The sequence below is a fragment of the Phyllostomus hastatus genome, unplaced genomic scaffold, assembly GCF_019186645.2.
Source record: "Phyllostomus hastatus isolate PE091 unplaced genomic scaffold, TTU_PhHast_1.1 phas_contig_210, whole genome shotgun sequence".
Classification (NCBI taxonomy): Eukaryota; Metazoa; Chordata; class Mammalia; order Chiroptera; family Phyllostomidae; genus Phyllostomus; species Phyllostomus hastatus.
Genome location: NW_025333737.1, coordinates 30,667,877 through 30,688,608, shown reverse-complemented (window position 1 = coordinate 30,688,608; position 20,732 = coordinate 30,667,877). Strand labels below are relative to the sequence as shown.

The 20,732-nt window shown below is 61.1% G+C and overlaps 1 protein-coding gene across 1 annotated transcript; it reads left to right on the top strand.

Moving 5' to 3' along the window:
* Positions 1-1,974: 1,974 nt before the first annotated feature.
* Positions 1,975-19,682, top strand: KCNH4 (potassium voltage-gated channel subfamily H member 4). Its single transcript, XM_045837067.1, has 17 exons — positions 1,975-2,178; positions 4,112-4,345; positions 4,642-4,788; positions 4,914-5,041; positions 5,863-6,106; positions 6,456-6,613; positions 9,418-9,625; positions 10,730-10,924; positions 11,343-11,542; positions 13,155-13,404; positions 13,935-14,179; positions 15,040-15,078; positions 15,272-15,627; positions 15,895-16,001; positions 16,636-16,709; positions 17,969-18,656; positions 19,453-19,682. Exons 1-16 carry the CDS (start codon positions 2,103-2,105, stop codon positions 18,362-18,364), a joined length of 3,057 nt encoding a protein of 1,018 aa, XP_045693023.1. The 5' UTR covers positions 1,975-2,102; the 3' UTR covers positions 18,365-18,656; positions 19,453-19,682.
* The last annotated feature ends 1,050 nt before the right edge of the window (positions 19,683-20,732 follow it).

Here is a 20,732-nt window from a genome sequence, read left to right as displayed (position 1 = left end):
GGGGAGCAAGAAGGGCTGCCCAGAGGAGTCCCAGGGGGAAGAGTTGCGGGTGGAGCCTGTGGAGAAGGCAGGGGATATGAGGTTCATCGTGAATCACCCAGAGTGGCTGCAGCGTGGGGTGGAGAGTGTGGGGAGAGGTGAGGCACTTGGAGGGGAGGCGGTTAGGTCGTGCAGCCCAGATGATGAAGACCTTTACAAGTCATCAGACTTTGCACTTGATTCTGTAGGTAGCTGCAAGTCACGAATGTGGGGATGGGGCAAGATTTTCCTGCAACTTGAGTGGAACACACCAGTTACGGGTTGAATTGTGCCTCCTCCCCAAATTCACGTGTTGATGCTCTAATCCCTAGCCCTTCAGAATGTGACCTTATTTGGAGGGTCATTGCAGATCTAATTAGTTAAGATGAGGTCATATTGGAGTGGAGGCAGAGGTCTTATAAAAGGGGGGAACTTAGTCACAGAAATGCACGCAGGGAGAATCCGTGTGAACATAAAGGCAGAGGTGGGAGATGCATCTACAAGCCAAAGACTGCCAGCAGCCCACCAGAAGCTGGAACAGAGGCATGGCACAGGCTCTCCCTCACAGCTTTCAAAAGGAACCAGTCCTGCCATTATGTCGAGCTTGGACTTCTCGCCTCCGGAACTGTGAGACAATACATTTTTGTTGTTTAAGTACCCAGTTTGCGGTCCTCTGTTACAGGAGCCCTAAGAAGCTAATATACCATCCAAAAGTAGAGACGCAGAAAGATGTGACACTTTTAAGCAATCTAACATCCCAGACGGTGCTGGGTTCACACTCTGTCAGGGGGAGGACACGGGCACCTGGCGCGCCCTCTCCAAGACCATCTTTCCGCTCTCGCTGGCCTTCACTGTTTTGTTCCGGGAAGCAGCCACCTAAGCCTCCAGGCTCAGCTGCCCCAGTAGTTTCCTGCTTCTGTGGTGAAAAAGTCCTCTGTCTGTTCTCACCTGGGTCCTTCTTACTGCTGTGCTGGTTAAGTCTCAGCGAAGATGTAGTTCAAGGTCCAGCAGCGCACGGGAGATGTGCCAACTGATTCTGTCCACCTTGAAACTGTCTTTCTCTGCCCCAGAGTGGCTTCCAGCCTCTCCTCCCCTTGCACGGCAGTAGAGAGAAGGAGGGTTAAATCAGGACAGTGAGAAGAGTGAGAATAGAGAGAAAATTGCTCTCCAACACACTTATTTTGTGCCAATGACATGCCTTATGCTACTCAATTCTCACAAACACATGAGGTAAAAAAGTATGAGCTCCACTTTACAGATGAGAAAAGTGAGGCTCAGAGAGGCCAATCCACAGATTTAATAAATGGCAGAGCCGGGATTCTCCCCGGTGGACTCCAAAGCTGTTTTCATCCACCCTGCTAGACTCAGGGGCAGAATTTGCCCCTGTGCCCTCTGCAAACTGAGGCATACGTGAGGGCTAAGCAGTGTATTCTAGAAACTGAGGTCCCAGCCTTGTCTCTCCCCAACCAGCAAAGCTGGCCGCATTAACCCTAGCTGTGTCACAACGGAACAGCAGGGTTCTCAGGGTGCTGCAAGACAGCCCAACTCCAGCGGGCCGGCAGCCCTGTGAACCAGATACCATTCCCAGCGTGGGCGGAGAGTAGGGAAGCCCGTGGGGCGGAGCCACAAGGAGAGCCAGGGAACCACACGCGGGGGCGTGGCCACCCGGGAAGAGGCGTGCCTGGCACTCAAGCCCCGCCCACCTCTTCGAACCTCTTCTCCCGGTAGGCGTGTCCCGAATTCTCTCCGCCAGAGACTCGCGTGGGCCGCTCCCCTTCCCCAGGAGGACCGCAGAGAGAGGTGCGGGTGTCACTGGTGGCCCCTCCCCGTGCGGGGCCACGTGGCGGGCGCGGGCCGAGCCCGGGGGGAAAGAATCTGGCCCGTGGGGAAAAGAACCACCGAGGCGGCGCCGAGCCCAGGCGAAAGCTGCGGGGCTCGGAGCAGAGCGGCGGCGGCGGTTAGAGAGAGGGTAGGAGGCAGGCGGGCGCATGGGGCGCCCCGGCCCCGCCGGCAGCGCGCCCCCTTGGGCCCCGCTGAGCTGAACGCACCCCCACCGCCAAGCCTCGAACTCGCGCCCCGAGGCCATGCCAGTCATGAAGGGGTTGCTGGCCCCACAAAACACCTTCCTGGACACGATCGCCACCCGTTTCGACGGCACGCGTGAGTGGGGCCGAGGCTGGGGCCGGGGGTTCGAGCTGGGCGCCAAGACCGGGCCAGCTTGGGTCTTCCGGAGGTGGTGAGGCCGGAGGCGAGAAGGAGAGTGGAGCTGAGGGTCTAGGAACTTCCGAAGCCGCGGTGAAGCAACGGCGCTGGCAGCGCTCTGCGACGCGAGGCGGGGAGCGAGCCCAGAGCGCCGGGGGCCGAGAGAGCGGGTGTGACTGGACGCGTGGAAGGCTCTCCGTGCGGCATCGCGGAGGAGAGGCCTGGGGAGCGTCCCACTCCGGGGCAGAGCCCGGCCAGGGCCGTGGGGGGCGGTATCCGAGACGCCGAGGTCGGACGTTTTGCAGTCCCGAGCTCTGGAGTCCACGCCCAGACGGCTCCAGCGCCCCCTTCCCCCAGGAAAAGAGAGAGGGAGGGAGGCAGAGAAGACCAGACTTCGGCAGGACCTAGTTTAGATTCAGGCCACGCACCCCAAGAGCGTGGCGCGTCTGCGTCTGAGGGAGGTGAGGCAGGAGGAGGGGGGTGGTCGGTGGGAGGAAGGGAACTCCCCGCTCGCCCACCCCAGCGTGGGCTCCAGGTTCAGCACCTCGGACAGCCGCACGCCTCCCTCCCCGCCCCTTCTCCCGCAGATCCCTTTTCCTACTTTGCAGCCTGGAGATCGCCGGCCGCCCCTCTCGGGCACCCTCGCTGGGACGGTGGGGGTGCTACCCTGCTGGGGGGCGGGGGCAGCGGTACCCGAGGGCGGAAACTGAGCTGCCGGGGGACCTACCCTCCTCCCCACCCTTCCTCCACGCCCGCCTCCCTTGTTTCCATAGCGCCCATCACCGGGGCAACGGGCTCTGGGACGGAAGAAGGAAGCCGCCGCTGCCCAGGACCCAGCAGCACCTCCCAGGCACCGTCCGTGTCCCCATCAGCCACCCCACCCTCATGCAGTCACCCTCCCTAGCGTCCCGGGGCTGGCTGTGTCTCAGGCCCCTCCCCTCAGCGGAGACTCTGTCCCTGGGTGGCCCCCAGAGCCCCCACTGTGGCCTCCCACCCACTGGACCAGGAGGGAGCTAACTCGGGTCCTGCTGCTGGCGTTGCTGGAGCCACAGCTCCACTGCCTGGTCCTGCCAGACTCGGAGCCCTGGGGACAGGCCCCCTGAAATTCGCTACAGAGATGCTAAAAAGAGAACCTTTCTTGGAAGGCAGGGAAGGAGGACACTACTCATCACTGTATCCCTCCTCCCACAAAGGGGATGAGGGAGTTTGGGTCGTCTCTGCCGTTTAGCTTCCTGTCAACAAAACGGGTGTGACATCCACAGAACCTCTGCCCTGTCCGCTCTCGGACGGGACGACGGGGCGGGGGGGGCTATGCTTTGACAGCTGTGCCAGTGTGGGGGTCTCGCTTCACCTCCTCAGTGCGGCCCTGATTGTGTTAGCAGAGTTCTCCCCAGGGGACTGCTGTGACTCTCACAGCCACTGTGTGAGGAGGGCATATCCCCCCCCCCACCCCCGACTTTGCAGCTCAGGAGGCTGAGCCACAGAGGAGTGCGTTAACCCGCCCAAGGCCACACGGTCAGTCACAGCAGAGGTGGGGTGCCGAGCCCGTGCCCTAACTCCCCGTGCCCTAACTCCCCGTGCTGTGCTGCCTCCCACAGTAAGGGCTCACTAGCTCGAAGGCAGGTGGATGAACGACATGAATTCTTTGGTCTCCTTCTCCAATCCCCTCGTAGTCCCCGTCCCAGTTCCAGGCCACCCTTAGGTCCCCGTCCTTCACTCTATCTCTTCTTAACTCCGAGAATACCCCAGAGGGGGACCCAGGAATCACACAGAAGCCTGGGAGGCTCCTGACTCTGTCACCTCCCACCACAGCTCGTGGGAGGTACAGCCCACCCAGAAGCGGAGCTCCCCTCCTGGCCTTGACCTGATCTTGACCTCTCTCTTTTCACAGATAGCAACTTCCTGCTGGCCAATGCACAGGGCCCAAGGGGCTTTCCCATCGTCTACTGCTCGGACGGCTTCTGCGAGCTCACGGGGTACGGCCGCACGGAGGTCATGCAGAAAACGTGCAGCTGCCGTTTCCTCTACGGCCCGGAGACCAGCGAGCCGGCCCTGCAGCGGCTCCACAAGGCCCTGGAGGGCCACCAGGAGCACAGGGCTGAAATCTGCTTCTACCGGAAAGACGGTGAGGGGCCTGGCCTGCCTGCAGCCCTGCCCGGACCCCGGGCCTTACCCAGAGTCCACTGGGCACAGTGGGAGCCCGGGTGCTGGTCCTCACACTGCCAGAAGCTGGCTGTGTGACACTGAGTGCGTCCCTGACCCTCTCTGGGCCTTGGTTCTCCCGTCTGGAAGGCGAAGGAGTTGGCTGATGTATCTGGAGTTCTTTCCAGCTCTGAACCCTTTAACGATGCCCAGGAACCCGGGGGGGTGAGGGACGCCACGGGCTGCTCACCTTCCCCCTCCATCTCTCCACACCCACAGGCTCGGCCTTTTGGTGCCTCCTGGACATGATGCCCATCAAGAATGAGATGGGGGAGGTTGTGCTTTTCCTCTTTTCCTTCAAGGACATCACTCAGAGTGGAGGCCCGGGTCTCGGCCCCTCAGGAAGCCATGGGGACAGTAATCATGGTAACTGCAAGTCTGGGGAGAAGGCGAGCACGGTCCGAGGTCCTAGCCCGAGGTCACACGAGACGTCTCCCTACCCAGCCTCCTGGGGTGTGCCCCTACTCATCTCCATACCTTCTTCCCAATAGAAAACTCCCTTGGCAGGCGGGGAGCCCGGTCCAGACTTCGATTCGCCCGGAGACAGAGCCGTACCGCCCTACGCAGGCTGACCGGCCACTTTGGCCGCCGGGGCCGGGGAAGCCTGAAAACCAATAATGTGAGTGCTGCCTTCACCCCAACATCTGCCAGCCGTGATGCGGAGGCTCCCTGCCGCTGTCCCCCTGTTCCCCTGTCTGTCTGGTCTCCCTCCAGCGACTTGTCTCTCTGTCCCTGTCTCGCAGCCAGCTCGGCTCTGTCCCAGGCCCCCCCCCCCCCGCATCTCCTCCCGTCCCCACCTCCCTTGCTTCCCCATGATTCACATCGCTCTGCTCAGGAGTTAGCACGGGCCGGGGCTCTAACAGCAGCTATCGCATCTGCCTCTGGCTGACGAGGTTACCCTGCTGGAGGAAGGGGGAAATCACAAGCTGTGTCCTAGGGCGAAAGCCCCCACGGGGGCCTCACACCTGGCCCTGTCCTGCGCCTAGGACCCTGATAAAGCTACGGGACTGAGTTCCAACCCTCTACGCAGTCCCTCGGGGCTACAGGGAAAGGGGTGCTGTGCCAGCCTCCCCTCTTCACTCCTAGACACACTGATCCTCCACGGGGCCCCCGGGACCCAAGGGGAACTTGAGGGAGAAGTTCGTGGCCCCTCAAGCCAGGACATGTGCCTGATGTGTCATCATATCCTCAAGCAGGGCGAAGGTCATGCCTTGAAATATTCCCCAGAAAACACGATTGATTCAAAAGATGTCACGAGTGGTAGCTTGGCAGAGGAAGGGTCCAGTGCCGGCCCCTGGAACCCTCTCCTGCACTTCCTGCCTCTCCTGGTGGCTGTGTTTGCAGTGCTCACCCCCCCTTCCCCACGCCCAGCCTCTCCCTCCCCCCGCCTTGGCTCCTCTGGCCCCCAAGTGTCCCCAGCCACCTCCTCTCTCCCCTTAGAACGTGTTTGAGCCAAAGCCATCGGTGCCTGAGTACAAGGTGGCCTCCGTGGAGGGGTCCCGCTGCCTCCTCCTGCACTACAGCGTCCCCAAGGCCGTCTGGGACGGCCTCATCCTCCTTGCCACCTTCTACGTCGCAGTCACCGTCCCCTACAACGTCTGTTTCTCGGGCGACGACGACACCCCCATCACTTCCCGACACACCCTCGTCAGCGACATCACCGTGGAGATGCTGTTCATCCTGGGTGAGAGCCTCTGCCCCACATACCCTGGTGTGTGTGTGGGGAAGGGGGGCGGCCGGGGGGGCCCACTCAGTCTAGCCTCTCCCTATTCTGGGCTGCAGGACCCAGGCACTCAGAGCCCAAGGATCCCTGGGATTGTAAGTCGTAATGGTCCACGTGCCCTGATTCCTAACCCTGCAGCCTCTGCCTCTCGGCCCCGCCACCTTAAGGACCAGCCGGAAGCCCCGTCGGTCCTCCCCTTCCCGGCCTCTGAGTCCATCCCGGGTCTCTAAGGCTTGTCCCCGGCTCACCCAGGTCCTTGGCCTGGGTTTCTAGGCCAAGACACCCTAGCAGCAGTCTCTCGCACCCGCAGATATCATCCTGAACTTCCGCACGACCTACGTGTCCCAGTCGGGCCAGGTGGTCTCTGCCCCCCGTTCCATCGGCCTCCACTACCTGGCCACCTGGTTCTTCGTCGACCTTATCGCCGCTCTGCCTTTTGACCTGCTTTACGTCTTCAACGTCACCGTGGTGAGCGGCCCGCGTCCCACCCCACTGAGCGGCCTGCCCTCCCGCTCCGGCTCCGGCCGAGCTTCTCCCGTTAAGAGAGCGGCTGCAGGCTCCGGCTCAGTCCTTCCCGTCCCTCCACCCACGGATACGTGTCAGGACTCTGCTACGGGCAGAGCCCCGCATGCGGAGCTGCAAAGGTTCTGAGGGGGTCCGTGTGCTCCTGGGGAGCTGGGCTCACAGACTCTGGGGAAAGCCGAGACAAACGGGAAGCTAAGTAGGGCTACCGAGGCGGCGCTGGCCTGGTGCCGAGCAAGTGGTACTTTTTACATTTTTACTCAACAAACAACGGATGAGCATTTAGCTGTCTGCAAAGCATGGTGTGGGGCATGGTCAGTGTGAGGAAGAGGAGCAAGGATTCAGCCTCCAAGCAGCCAAGCTGCTGAGGGGGCCTGACCCCTGGCGGGGACAGCGGGCACAGAAGAGGAAGGGGTGAATGAAATGCAAGGTTAGGCCCAGTTACTGGCGGGGGGGAGGCTGGGCACGGAGCTAGCTGACCTTGGAGTTCCAGGCTGGAACATGGGCACGGATAGAAATGATCAAAAATGTAGCCAGTGCCGGGGAGACCAGAGCACCCCAGCTGGGCAGAGGCGAGGGCGGCCTGGGGAGGGTCCATGAGAGGTGAGAGTGGGGCCGGGCCTCAGGTGAAGAGTGGGGTGGGCTGGCAGGAGAGGGAGCATTTTCGGGGAGCATGCAAACCCAGACGAGGAGGGAGAGGGTGTCGGGTGGGGCACTGACACTCGTGTCCCCTCAGATCCCTAGGGGCTGCAGAAAAGTGCCCTTGAGTGGTCAGCCCCGCACCCGGCCAGGGGAGAGTAGGTCTTCTGGGGTCGAGGGGGGAGGGAGTCCCACCCTCGGCCCCCAGACCCCCTTGGTTTTGGTTGGGGAAGTGGTGAGCAGTTTCCCTGTGCGCGCCTCGCCCCGCCACACTCAGCTATAGCAGGAAACCACCTACACGCAGCCAGATTTAACTAGCCGCCAACGAGCGGTGGGCCTCTTCTCCTGGCTGTGTACAAGTGTGTGCATGCTCCCACACACGTGCGTGTGTGTGTGTGTGTGTGTGTCTGCCCCGGGGCCCTGGCCCTTCCAGGCACAGCTCTCAACCCTTCCGCATCCCCTGTGCCCACCGGGCTGTCCCTGGGGAGAGGGAGGACTGCAGAGAGCCCCTGGCCCCCCCTCCCAGGCAGCTCCCCCTCCTCTGGTCCCTTCAGGAGCCCCTTACAGTTTACTAGGTTCTTTTACACGCACGTCACTCGGGAGCCTTGCAGTAACCCTTCAGGGCAGATTCTCCTATCCTTCTTTTTCAGAGGGGGATACTGGGGTTCCGAGAGGTTAGGTGGCTTTCTGAAGGTCACACAGCTAGCAATGATGGGCAGAAGATTGGGATGAGGTCTCCAGTCTCCTAGTCTAGTATTCTTCCCAACACAGAACCCTGCTTCCCAGGAAACCAGGGCACCTGGGAGAGGGTGGCCCGGTATTCGGGGAGGTGAGGGGCAGTGCTGGGGCTGGAGGGAGGTGGGGCCAGGAGGCACCGGCAGAGCTGTGGGACCGAAGGGGCTGGATCTGGGGCGGCCTGGGCAGAGGAGAGGCGGCCCCGAGGGAGCAGAGTGCGGGGACGGGAGGCTGAGGGAAGCCCTGAAGGACTAAGGTCGGGGGCTCTGGGAACCGGAGGCAGGCATTCGGCCCTGGAGAGGGTCCACAGGGCGGGACTCAGGGCTACCTCCTTCACCTAAAATGAGATAAAATGGCATGAGGTGACTCAATAGCCATGCAGGGCCAGGGCTACCTGGGATGCTCCTGGAGACCCAAGAAAGGACAGCGAAGGGCCTTCCTAGCAGGTGACCCACGCCGCCCCAGAGCGCCCAGCCCTAGCAGGGAGAAGGTAACCCTCACCGGCCTGTCATCCCTGAGCCCAGAAGAGCTAACCAAAGCTTTAATAACCACAGTGAAAGCAGCTGTAGTGGCAATGACAGCTAACGTTTACAGGGCCCTTGCCAAGTGCCACACCCCATGAGGGCTAGGATCTCGGAGCCCAGGCTCCCTCAGTCCCTGCTGTCCCCCCTTAACATGTCAGCATGACCCTTTCGTCTGCAGCTGGCCCACAGAGAAGAAGGTCCCTGAGCCTTCCCTTGTCCTGGCCTGTCCCCACTCTACCACAAGTCTCTCTATCTCGGGGGTGACTCCCACCGCAAGTGCTGTTGTCACCGACAACCAGCTCTTGTCCACAGTTGATTGCACCCAGGGCGCCAGAGACCTCATGCATGGGCCGGAGGTCGTTCTGTCTGCTCCCCTGCCTTCGGCCGGGACTTGCTCTTTTGCCGCCCACGGCACTACAAGGCAGCGTGCCACATTGTGTCAGCCCCATTGGGCTGACTTTGGTGTCAGCCCCCTCGTTTCCTTGGTCTGCGTCCTCGAGCAAGTCACTGATCTCTCTTAGTTTACTCACCTGTAAGTCAGGAGCAGGGATGATCTTTGGGCTGAAGGCATCATCGTTTTATGAGGCTTACAACTACTTAGCCCAGTCCTGACACATAGTAAGTCCTTACCGTTAGCCATCATTAGTTTTTGCATCATTCCCCCTCCCCCCACCCCCTTGCACTTTCTGGCCACCTTCTTAGCGACAAAGATGTTCTTCCTGCTGTAGCTTCCCCTGGCTCCAGGACTCTGACGGCAAGGTGCCGGGGTGGGGGGACACGTGGGGGGTGGGGCACGGAGCCTGCGGGGCGCTGTGCCTCTGACAGCCTCCCCCGCCCGCCACACGGCCGCAGACATCGCTGGTGCACCTGCTGAAGACAGTGCGGCTGCTGCGGCTGCTGCGGCTGCTGCAGAAGCTGGAGCGGTACTCGCAGTGCAGCGCCGTGGTGCTCACGCTGCTCACGTCCGCCTTCGCGCTCCTCGCCCACTGGATGGCCTGTGTCTGGTATGTCATCGGGCGCCGGGAGATGGAGGCCAATGACCCGCTGCTATGGGACATCGGTGAGCCACTGACCCCAGGCTTTCGCTGACCACCCACCCACCCACCTGCCCTGCCACGCAGGCACCCAAGCCGATGCCTCCGCCAGCACCCACACCCCACACCCACATTCCTCTGTTCATCCAACCAATGCTCAACCACGCATCGAGCTCCTTCTGGATCAACACGGGAAGACTGATTTGAAGACCAGGGCTTTGCCTTGCGGGGACCTCACAGCCTAGTAGGGGAGCAAGACTGCATTCATAGAAAATCAAAATGCAGTATGAGATGCACTCTAGTGGTAGGGAGGGTATTTGGGGCAAAGGGAGCAGTACCCCTCCCGGGCCCCTCCCGGTGGCTCCTCTGCCGTCAAAACAGAGTCCACACGCAGCACACGCCCTGTGTGTGGCAGCGGCCTGCTCGGTCCCCGCCGGCTTCCCCCGCCCCCCCGCCCCCGTGCCCCCTGAGCCGCAGCCACGCCGGCCTCCCTCCAGCTCCCAGGCTGCACTGCTTCCTCACCGTAGGCCTTGAACATGCCTTCCTCTCTGGAATCCCCTTCCTGTGGTCTCCCCTCCCTTCACCTGGTGACTTGTCTGTTCCTTTCAGGCTCAGCTAAAACGCTCTGTCCTAAGGGAGCCACTCAGGAACCACGTTCTTCCCCCCGACCCCGCTGCACTGGGCCTCCCTAACCCAGTGGGACTTCTAAGATACTCTCTAGCTCATGGTTAGGAGCTTGCCTCCCACCTGCAACAACAATTTATTTCACGTCTCTTTGGCCTCCAGACTGTAATTTCCACCAGGGCAGGGAGAGTGTCTGGCTGGGTCAGGGTCCAGCACCCTGTACACAGGAGGTACTCAACAAACTGTGAGAGAGTGGCAGAGACCCCTAGCCAGGCCGCAGTGTGGGGCGTTGGTGGCCTTGGGCTGCAGCTATAACCAACCCATGGCACCGAGGCCCAGGCCACGGCTGCTCCTCACATTTCCTGTGCCAGCCCACGAAAACTTCCCCTCGCCTCTATAAATACTTGACCAAATAGCTGACCTGCAAGCGCAGGTGGCTCAGGGAAACCCAATCCGCCACCACTGGGTGCAGCTGGGGCTCCTTGCATCCGTTCTCCGCCCCGCAGGCTGGCTGCACGAGCTGGGCAAGCGGCTGGAGGTGCCCTATGTCAACGGCTCCGCGGGCGGTCCGTCGAGGCGCAGTGCCTACGTTGCTGCGCTTTACTTCACGCTGAGCAGCCTCACCAGCGTGGGCTTCGGCAACGTGTGCGCCAACACCGACGCCGAGAAGATCTTCTCCATCTGCACGATGCTCATAGGCGGTGAGACCAGGCCTGCCCAGCCCCGCGATGGCCCTGCTAAGCCCAGCTTGCAAATAGGGAAATGGGGCCCAGAGAAGGCCATCCAGACAGCCCTGCATTCATTCATAGAGCTGTCCTCTGCACCTACTACGTGCTGGCCCCCAGGGATGCCACTGACAGGCGTGCCTCTTGCTAAGGGGATGGGAAACACACGTTCAAGACCTATTTGTGGGGGAGGGGCATGAGAGAAGCATCAGGTCTGACGCCCCTCGGGACCACTTTCTAGTCCTCTCCCCAAGCCAGCACCTGGCACCAGGTAGGCACGCAGCAGCCCACTGGCTCTCCGGCCCTTCCCCAGGAACCCAGAGCCCCGTCCCAGGCAGGGTGGGTTTGGGAGCCGGTGCCCACCCTAACCTGCTGCCCGCCGTCCACGCTGCAGCGCTGATGCACGCGGTGGTGTTCGGGAACGTGACGGCCATCATCCAGCGCATGTACTCGCGCCGCTCGCTCTACCACCGCCGCATGAAGGACCTCAAGGACTTCATCCGCGTGCATCGCCTGCCGCGGCCGCTCAAGCAGCGCATGCTGGAGTACTTCCAGACCACGTGGGCCGTCAACGGCGGCATCGACGCCAACGAGGTAGGGTGCTGGGATTCCTGGTCTGCGCCACGTGGGGGCGCAATGGCACAGGAGGTCCAGCCTCTCTGGGTTTGGAATGGAGGCACCCCAGGGTCCCGGGCCGTGAGGTGGTGTTCGCGAGGGCACGCACCCACCCAGATCCACATCCCTTTTCCTATACACTAGAATTTGGGAGCCTAAAGAGAGCTCAGGCCTTAGCTAATGCCATGCTCCCTTCAGCTGCCATTTCCCCAGCACCTGCTGTGGCCCTGACTCTGTGCTGGGCGCAGGGAGCTCCGAGGTGATCCCACGCAGCTCTTCGCCCCAGGGAGATGCCAGCCTGGCAAACAAATCACACAGTGAACGGGGCTCTGCTGTGGGGCTCTATGTGCCACTGGGCATCCTCACTGGGTCTGGGCCTCCAGGGGTCAGGGAAAGTGGCACAGGAGGCGGGACACCGTGAAGGACAATCAGGAAATCGGCCTTCTACCAGAAGGCCGGTCCAGGCAGAAAGAGCAATAGGAACTCAGGCCCGGAAATGCTGACGCAAAAGAACAGGGTGAGTTCGGGGAACCGAGAGTAGCTCCGTGAGCTTTCATGGTCTGAGGCGCAAGCACTGGGGGGTGGAGACAGAGAGAGAGAGTGCCAGAGGCTGGGGGGCTGGCCCAGCTCATAGATGGCCTTGACTTTGGACTTGATCCCCCAGAATGTTCAGGCTGGGGAGTGGCCTGGGGATCTGCGAGGTATTTCTGAGAGCAGGCAGGCGCCGTGGGGCTCGGTGCTCCCGGGTGCAGGGGTGGAGCCCAGAGTGATTCCCAGGGCCCTGGCCTGGGGGGAGGGGTGCAGTGGGGACAGGACAGGAGGAAGGCTGAACTTAAGGGTGCAGATGAGGGTCCAAAGTGGGGCCGTGATGAGAGCGCGGTGCCTGTGGGAGACCCAGGTGGAGTGTGCCTCGGACTTAGTTGAAAATATAGGTCTGGACCCTGGGGTACAACTCCGGGCCCACAGGGAGTGTGGATGTCCTGGAGCTGGGTGCCGTGGTGCAGGGAGAGCGTGGAAAGTTAGCAGAGAGGCACGAGGCAGGCTGAGAATGAGGAGGCTGGGGAGGCGATGGGGACCAGGGAGAGCCAGCAAGCCACAGCGGCCGAAGGGCCCCGTAACGTGAGGATGGAACTGCGAGTGTTCAGTTTGGCTCCTACGGGGTTGTTAGTGATGTTCAAGGTCTAGTGTAACCCTGCCATTTACAGACAGCCCAGAGAGAGAAAGTGGCTTGCTCAAGGTCCACAGGGATTTAGGAGCAGGGCTGACTTCCAGGCTTGGGCTGACCCATGGGGGATGGTCCTTGCATTCCCAGGGCTGAGCAACCAGGACGAGTGTGAGTGACCACTGTGTATAACCCTGGTCCACGGACAGACAGGACAAGACCTGGTCTCCGCCCAGCAGGAGGGGCCACACACGAGTAAAATGGAGGCTAGACAAAAGCAGTCTTCCAGAAAGTCGGGAAGGGGTAACATCCGAGCAGAGGGCGAGTTCAAGCTGTCTCCTCGGTGACAGCTCAGCACATGTGTAGACAGAGAGGAGCAGCTGCGGGGGGGTGGGGGGGTGGCCAGAGTGACCCACGGCCTTCACGCAGTTGCTGCGCGACTTCCCCGATGAGCTGCGCGCCGACATCTCCCTGCACCTGAACCGGGAGATCCTGCAGCTGCCGCTGTTCGGCGCGGCCAGCCGGGGCTGCCTGCGGGCCCTCTCCCTGCACATCAAGGCCTCGTTCTGCGCGCCGGGCGAGTACCTGCTGCGCCGCGGGGATGCCCTGCAGGCCCACTACTACGTCTGCTCGGGCTCGCTTGAGGTGCTGCGGGACAACATGGTGCTGGCCATCCTGGGTGAGGATCACACCGCCACCGACCCCTCCCCCTCCCCCCAGAGGCCTTGGGGTGGCAGGAGTCTAGGGACCTGGGGCACTCCCGGTGGGTAGCTGGCATTCCTGCTGAGGAGCACTCTTTCTTGGTCCCTTCTCCCTACCACCACCCCCTTTTGACCTTTCCCCTCAAGCTCTGCCCTGATCCCTTGGCCACCCCTCAACCCATCGACCCTTCCCTCAATTGGCTCTTCACCATTGACCTTCAACTCCATTGACCTTTACCCTTTAACCGACCCTCCTGGCCATTCTTTATTGATCGTTCCTCCAGCCCACTGCCGTCCCTCACTGACCGTCTCCCAGCTTCACCAGTCACTCTGCACTGGCCTGTTCCCAATTCCACCGGTAACTTCCATCAGTCCCATTGACTGGGCCCCTCCAGCCATCCTTCGAGCACACTGACCGCCCCTCAAATCCATTGACTAGGTATACCCTCTTGGTCCCTCGGCCCCCACTCACTGGCCCCGGCTCACTGCCCGCATCCCTTCCCCACAGGGAAGGGGGACCTGATCGGGGCAGACACCACGGAGCCAGGGCAGGAGCCTGGGTCGGGAGCAGGCCCAGCCTGCGTGCTGAAGACCAGCGCGGACGTGAAGGCGCTGACGTACTGCGGCCTGCAGCGGCTGAGCAGCCGCGGGCTGGCGGAGGTCCTGAAGCTCTATCCTGAGTACGCGGCCGCCTTCCGCGCTGGCCTGCCCCGAGACCTGACCTTCAACCTGCGCCAGGGCTCTGACACGAGTGTACGTAAGCCCCACCCCACAGCCTCCATCTCCTCTGAGGTTCCTTCCTTTAAAGCAGACCTCCGCCCGCCCCAGGGAGACCCTCAGGCATGGCCTTACACCCTGGAAACACCCTCTCTCGACCCCAGGCAACCCCATCCATTGCCCCTTCGGTGCTCACCACCGTCCAACCCTCCTGGCCTCCCCCTCTGGCCATCCCTCCACCCATGCAGCATCTCTCACCGCCTTTCCTTCCGACTCTGCTGACCCGTCACCTCCCGCTGCCCGTCCCTCAGCTTTGCTCCAGACTCCCCAGAGGGCCTGCACTTTGGAAACCATCCCCTTGCGTGCTCCTCCTCGGTCCAGTCCCTCTCCGGACTGGGCGCCCTCCCCCGGGCTTCCTCACTCACCAAATGCTCCCGGAGCCGGTTTTGGTTGAGGTCTAAAGGTTACACCCTAGGCCTTTGTCCTTTTTTAAAAATATTTTATTGATTTATTGTTAGAGTTGGGAAGAGAGGGAGAAAGAGAGAGAGAGAAACATCCATGTGTGGTTGCCTCTCATGGGGCCCCCACTGGGGGCCCGGCCTGCAACCCAGGCCTGTGCCCTGACTGGGAATCGAACCTGCGATGCTTTGGTTCGCAGCCCGCACTCAATCCACTGAGCTACACCAGCCACCTAGGCCTTTGTCTTTTACTGCTTTTCACACTGACGAATTTCCCCTGAGGATTTCTCTGAGCTGGAGTTGGAGGTATCTCTGACTCAAACCCACAAAAAGACCCCGTATTCTCAAACCCCAGAGCAGTGGTGGGTGGGACTAGGAGGTGTTGTACTGACAGAGTGGGGAGGGGTGAGTAAGCTGAACCCCCTCTGTCCCCAACAGGGCCTCAGCCGCTTCTCCCGGTCCCCTCGGCTCTCTCAGGTACCCTTCCCTTCCTGGGTGGAGTTGAGGTTGCGTGGCGGAGACGCTGGGAGGGGGGCACCTTTCCTCTGCTCCTCTGCTGCGGGGAGAAGGGAGAGGGGACTCGGGGCATCACCTGCCAATAAGGATTGTTGCTTAGTGACGAGGCCCGTCGTTCACTGTCCTGCGACATCAGCTGCCCCTCTGCCCACAGCCCCGCTCGGAAAGCCTTGGCTCCTCCTCGGACAAGACCCTGCCGTCCATCACGGAGGCCGAGGCCGGGGCCGGGCCTGGAGGTGGTCCCAGGCCCCGCAGGCCCCTCCTGCTGCCCAACCTCAGCCCAGCCCGGCCCCGCGGCTCCCTGGTCAGCCTTCTGGGTGACGAGCTGCCCCCCTTCTCCTCGGCCCTGATCTCTTCCCCTTCCCTATCGCCATCTCCGTCTCCTGCCCTGGCTGGCCAGGGCCACAGCCCCTTCTCTCATGGCCCCGCCAGGGGCTCTGCCGCCAGGAAGCCCCCCCAGCTTCTTATCCCCCCACTGGGAACACTTGGACCTTCGGACCTCAGTCCCCGGTGAGACACCAGCCTCCCCTGCCTTCCCCGCACCACTGCTGGCTTCCAGAACCTTCTCGAAGCTCTGTCCCCAGTGCTCCTCTCTGTCTCTGCCCCATGCGCCCGCCATGCCCTTCCCGACCCACCACAGCTTGCGACCCCACGCCACGCCTCTGACTGCTGCTCCTCCCCAGCTCCCTGGCACCACGGCCACATTCCCCCTCTGCTTGCTCTGCTCTGGCCCTCACCCCCTCCCTGTGGGACTGATGACCACTGCCCCCGTCCCAGGGTAGTGGACGGCATTGAGGACTCCGGCAGCTCAGCGGAGGCCCCGGTGTTCCAGTTCAGCAGGAGGCCTGAGCACCCCAGGTCCCACTCTCAGGCCCCTCCCACAGGTAAGGGCCAGCAATGGACTCAACGCATCGTCAGCCATTCACCTGCCATTCACGCATTCATTCATCCGCCTATCCCTCCCACGGGTAGTAAGGGCCTGCCACGTGCCGGGTGCTGTGCTCGGAATGCACGGATAAACCAGAGCGGGCCCACGTTCCTAGCGATCTCCCAGTCTCACGGGGGAGACCCCTGTGTGTGTACTCAGGTAAACGATTCCGGAACAGCGTGCTGATACCACACCTGAGACCAGGGCAGGGCTCTGAGGCAGGAAAGGAGAGCCCCCTCAGCTGTCCGTCCTAGACTAGGAGGGGACTCTTGTGGTTGGGTCTTAAACCCTGGGTAGGCGCTTGAGGGGCAGAGTAAGGCAGGTGTCGAAATGCAAAGAGGCATGACAAGAGCATGTTACGTTCAGATATCAAAAGGAAGGTTCGTGCCTGGAAACCAGAAGGGTGGGCGGCCCGCGGAAATCACAGAGCCTCAAAACCAGCCCGAGAGTTTGGTCTCCCCATCCTCCTGGCCCCAGAGCTTCCTCTCCTCTCGTCCTCTGCCTGCCCAGTGACAGGAAGGGGCCCAGCCCGCGCTCTAGACATAGGCTCCTGGCGCTCACTGCATCCCTCCGCCCCACTCTGTCTGCAGGGACCGGGCGCAGCCAGGAGCTGGCCACCGGGGCCGAGGAAGTGAAGGAGAAGGTCTGCAGGCTGAACCAGGAGGTGGGTGGGGGCTGGCTCCTGCTCTCCAGGCTCGGAGAACATCATGCTGGGATCAGGGGCAGGCCTTGTACGAAAGCATTTCAGGATTTGGAGCCGGAGTCCTGAGTTTTAAATATTCACACTAGCTGGGTGATCTTAGGCAGGTCCCACAACCTGTCTGAGCTTCGATTTCCTCATCTAAAAATGGGGGACACGATGCATGTTCTGGAGTTGTTGTGAGGGTGCAGTGAGAGTGCGCAGGCGCCCAGCCCGGGCCCTGCACACGTGAAGTACTCAGCGATGGCAGCTCCCCCTACCCCCCCCCACCGGCTTAGGCTGTCCAGCCTGGAAAGGGGGCCTCTCCTCCCCGCCCCAACCGGGGGATGCTCTCCTGCACTGAATGCCCCGACCACATCCCAGTGCTCCAGGTCTTTCCCTTACCCCAGCCCCGGGGAAATGAGTGCTAAGCAAACGTGGGGACCCAGGACAGAGAGGCGGAGAGGCCTTCAGCCCCAGGGGCACTTGGAGCCCAATGTCTGAGTCCCGGTCGGGAAGAGCCCAGATGCTGTACTTGGGAGACTCTGCCTCTACCTCTGCCACCTCCCCAGGGATCTCAGAGTTGTCACCACAGCGAAGCCAGGCCCAGCCCTTGGGAGTCAGCCTTCCCTGCAGATAAACATGAAGCTTCCCCAGGGAGCAGCTGGGGGGAGGGGCAAGGCCTGGGGCTGGGGGCGGGGCCCAGCGCACGTTCTGCAGGATCGAGGGCCAGTCCTGCCTCCGCTCACAGTTCTAGGCCAGCGGCTCCACGCCCGAGTGTCCGCTGGCACCTGGAAAAGCTGGTAGAATGTAGCTTCCTGGGTCTCTCCCCATTTGGAATGTCTGGGGTCCAGAAAGCCGCATTTGTATACGTTTCTCGGTTGACTCTGCGCTCCCTGAAATTTGAACAGCACTTGACCTTGAGTGATGGGATAGCCCGACAGTGAGGCAACATCTGTCGTTTCAAAGCCACGCAGCCTCCTCAAGTACATTTTTGTGCATCTCGTAAAAGTGGGGTGTCGGGGAGGACGGCAATGGCTGCCGTCACTAACCTTTTTTTTTTGGAAAGGTTTGGGGTATTTCCATGGAGACCAGATAGCCCCTTCCTTGCTTCCCTCTCAGGGCGGCCGTGAGCAGAGAGTGGTTACGAAAGGACTTTGTCAGCTGTGGGGTGGGGTGGGGGTGGGGGTGCACCCAGCAGGGTAGTCGTGACCCCTGGGAAATGATCCCTGTGTTTCCCACAGATCTCCCGCCTCAACCAGGAAGTGTCTCAGCTCAGCCAGGAGCTCCGGCACATGATGGGCCTGCTGCAGGCCAGGCTGGGTCCCCCCGGCCACCCGACAGCCTCAGCGTGGCCCTCAGACCCTCCGTGCCTCCAGCCCAGGCCTCCATGCCTCTCTCCCCATCTGTTGGGGCCACCGCCTCGCCTCCAGGATACTACTCTCGCTGAGGTCCACTGCCCAGCCACCGTGGGGGCAGCAGAGATGAGGGCTGCCCCCTACGACCTGAGACCCTGCGTGTTGTCCCCCTACCCCTCAGAGCCGGACCCTCTGGGACCCTCCCCAGTGCCAGAGGCCTCACTCCGGACCCCAAGTCTCATGAGACACAGCTTCCGGTCCAGGTCAGACACGTTCCACTGACCCTGGCCCCGGGCCCAGGCCTGTCTGGGGCGGGCATTGCCACCCGCCACCAGGGAAAGGCTGGGCCCACCTTGGGTCAGCAGCCACCAGCTGGTCTGGTTGGCTCCGGATTCTAAGAACTTTTTCACAAAGCCTGGTCACTTTTGACCCTCTTTCCTTTTCCAAACCTCCTGTCCTCTCTGGGAGGGGAGCCACCTGAGGCCGTGGAACCCGACAGGCATGAGAGCGAACTCAGTGCCCACTGGGCTGGGCAGATGAGACGTCCTGCCTTCTCCCCAGGACCTGGAGGCAGGTAGAGATGGGGGAGCAGGAGGGGGCGGGGGAGGGCCCCAGATCCAGCCCGGGAAGGGTGAGGCAACAGCAGGCAAGATCTTGGTGTCCAGAGCTGGAGGGATGGACAGATAGCCGATTCCACGGCAGAGATAGCGTAGTGACATTGTGAGGTCTTCTGTCCCAGCCCCTGTGGCTCTGCTGGAAACCTTGAGAGTAATGTTGCTCATTGCTCTCTAGAGGAATCTATTCTCCAAATCTAAAGGTCTAGATCTGAGATCCTGGCTGGCATTTGAGCAACCCAAGACTCCTTAGGCCTCCCACTATCAGCCCAAGCCGGAGGGGCTCACGGCATCCCTCAGCCCACAGGGGAGACAAACCAATGACCCCCAGATACGTATTCCCGGGCTCTCAGCTTCTCTTTAAAATAGAAATGAGTTGCCACCATCAGAAATCAGGGGAGTACACATAAAAACCCAGATATCCCAGGCTCTTGGAAACGTTTCAGGAGATCTGGTGATCCTGACCCAATATTCCACCTGGCAATAATCAGGCGGTGTGGGCTACTCCTGTTCTCTTTCTATGGGGCTGAACTCTCCCCCTCTTCACGGCCCCAGTGTTTCTTGACCATCCCCTGATAGCCCGCTGCCTTCCCTCATTTGAGTTTTTTGTCTGGTCTCTGTGGGGTTTTGAGTTTACAGTCCTTGCCCTAGAGTGTGCTTGAAGGCTCCTATGTCCCAGGGGGCACTGTGGGGGCCCACCAATGTCTCTCTCTACCCTCTGGGCATGGGCCTGTCAACATCTTTGTCTCTCTGCAGGCTGTCACGGAAGGTGGTCTCTTCTGTCGCCAGCAACTTGAAACAGTTCCATCAGCGCTCCCCGTCCCTCCCCTGCCTCCAGGCCTCAGCCAAGCCTGTCCTCCCCTTTCCCAACAGGGTCTCACTCAGGGCCCTGACCTCTCACAAACTCACCCTGGTCTCCAGCTCTCCTTTACCCCTCAACACCCTGGGCTCACTTTTGGATAGGAAATAAATTATTTATTTTTGTAGTTGTTGTCTCTGGCTGTTTCTAGAGGTTGGTCGGAGAGCCCCAGGGCTTTGGAGGAGCCCACAGTGCAGCCACTCCCCCACCACACCCCAGGGCCCTGCGCTGTCTCTAGAAAGGGGAGAGGCGCCAGCCAATTCACTTGGCACCACATTCACGCCAGCAGAGGCCCCAAGGATGAGGCAGAAACCTTAATGAGTCACTATGGGCCATTATACCCCCTCCTCTTTCTGCCCCAGTCACAGCCATAGATTCAGACACAGTATGTGGGGGGAGGGGGACAGAGTCCTGGCTCAGTCTCGCCTCCAGGCCTGGAAAGGTGGCCCATGGGACTCCCCACTGATCCTGTACCTGCTGCATGCCAGGTACAGCAGGACCTGGAGGAAGAGCTTGTCACCAGCCAAGAACCTGGTAGGAATCTCACACTGCCCCATCCTCTTTGCTCTCCTAAGCCCTGCTTTCCCTCCTAGCCTTCTCTTCTCTGATGACCGTTGCAGAGATGGATGGGATGAATGCCATGACTGCTGTTAGAAAGAGGCCCCCCTGGAAACCAGAAGGAAATGAGTGTGGGCAGTTTTGTGGCAGGTCTTCCAAGAGAGTGCAGTTCTCCAGTTCAGGCCCCAGAGTATGATTGGTGTCATAGGAGCGATGCCTACAGCTGTCTCTGGGGCGAGGTTGGGTTCCCTACAGGTTATGAGTAGTGTCCCTGGGGGTGAGATGTAGAAGCAGAAGTATGGTCTGTGTTGGAGCGTAGAAGGTAGGCAGGCGCGTAAGTGGTCCTAATCCATATGGAGGGGAGCAGAAAAAAATGGAAACAGCCCTGACCCTTACGGAGGGTAAGGTGGAAGCAAGCACAAGCGGTTCTACTCTGCATGTATGGGTGCGGGGAGAGAAGGCAGAAGTGGTCAGGCTCTGTAGTTGGCATCAGAGACGAGAGCTAGTCCTGGCTGGGCGTGGGGCAGGCAGAGGCAGAGGCAGTCCTGGAGAATTTTGGAGTCCAGCCAAAGAGGGAGGACCCTGGTTGACCTGAGCAGTGGCAGGGGCTCTCTCTTTG

Coding starts and splice junctions, on each gene's coding strand:
- KCNH4 (XM_045837067.1), top strand. CDS start 2,103: ATGCCAGTCATGAAGGGGTTGCTGGCCCCACAAAACACCTTCCTGGAC. Junction 4,346..4,641: donor CTGCTTCTACCGGAAAGACG/GTGAGGGGCCTG, acceptor CCACACCCACAG/GCTCGGCCTTTTGGTGCCTC. Junction 9,626..10,729: donor CCCGCTGCTATGGGACATCG/GTGAGCCACTGA, acceptor TCCGCCCCGCAG/GCTGGCTGCACGAGCTGGGC.